The 630-nt window shown below is 58.7% G+C and overlaps 1 protein-coding gene across 1 annotated transcript; it reads left to right on the top strand.

Moving 5' to 3' along the window:
* Positions 1–103: 103 nt before the first annotated feature.
* On the top strand, positions 104–356 carry COA4 (cytochrome c oxidase assembly factor 4 homolog; the record flags this gene model as incomplete). The annotated part of the gene is made up of 1 exon (XM_010176561.2): positions 104–356. A coding segment is annotated over exon 1 (253 nt), but the record flags the coding sequence as incomplete, so codon positions are not given.
* Positions 357–630: the final 274 nt, after the last annotated feature.

Raw genomic sequence — 630 nt, 5'->3', positions numbered from 1 at the left:
AGGGGGTGCAGAGGGTGCTGAGCACCCACAGACTTATGAAGATATCCCCAAAAAAGGAGACAACAACCCAACAGCTGCTGCCTCCCTCCAGCCCAGCTCCACCATGGCCAGACCGGGACACGGCAGGAGCCATGGAGGGTCATTGGAGGAGGAGGATGAGGATGAGGAGGGTGAGGACCCGGTGGATGCCATGATCTCACGGACGGGCTGCCTGGCCCAGCACCGGGAGCTGCAGGAGTGCATGGCCAGGAGGCAGGATTGGCGCCACTGCCAACCCCAGGTCCGGGCGTTCGGCGAGTGCATGGCACGGCGGCAACGTGCCGAGGAACCGCGCCGGGCGGCCACCTCAGGCCAAGGTCACCCCTCATCTCCCCGGGATTGAAATCACTGGGAACACCCAATCCTGGCACCCTGGGAATGGGGTGGCTGCACCGTGTCACCCCCTTTTTTTTTTGTGGTGTTAATTGTTGATGTTGTTGGGAAATGAAATCTGGTGGTGGGTGAAATGAAATCTTCTGGCTGAAGTGTTTGTGTCTCTGGGGATAATCAGGAGGTTGGAGGGGTTGGTTATGGGGGAAAATGGGGATTTCCAACCCAAAATCACAGAGTCCCAGACTGGTGGGGTTGGAA

The sequence above is a fragment of the Antrostomus carolinensis genome, unplaced genomic scaffold (genome assembly GCF_000700745.2).
Source record: "Antrostomus carolinensis isolate BGI_N321 unplaced genomic scaffold, ASM70074v2 C12878942, whole genome shotgun sequence".
Lineage (NCBI taxonomy): Eukaryota > Metazoa > Chordata > Aves > Caprimulgiformes > Caprimulgidae > Antrostomus > Antrostomus carolinensis.
Note: the sequence above shows the minus strand (reverse complement) of the source record. Positions and strands in the feature narration are given on the sequence as shown.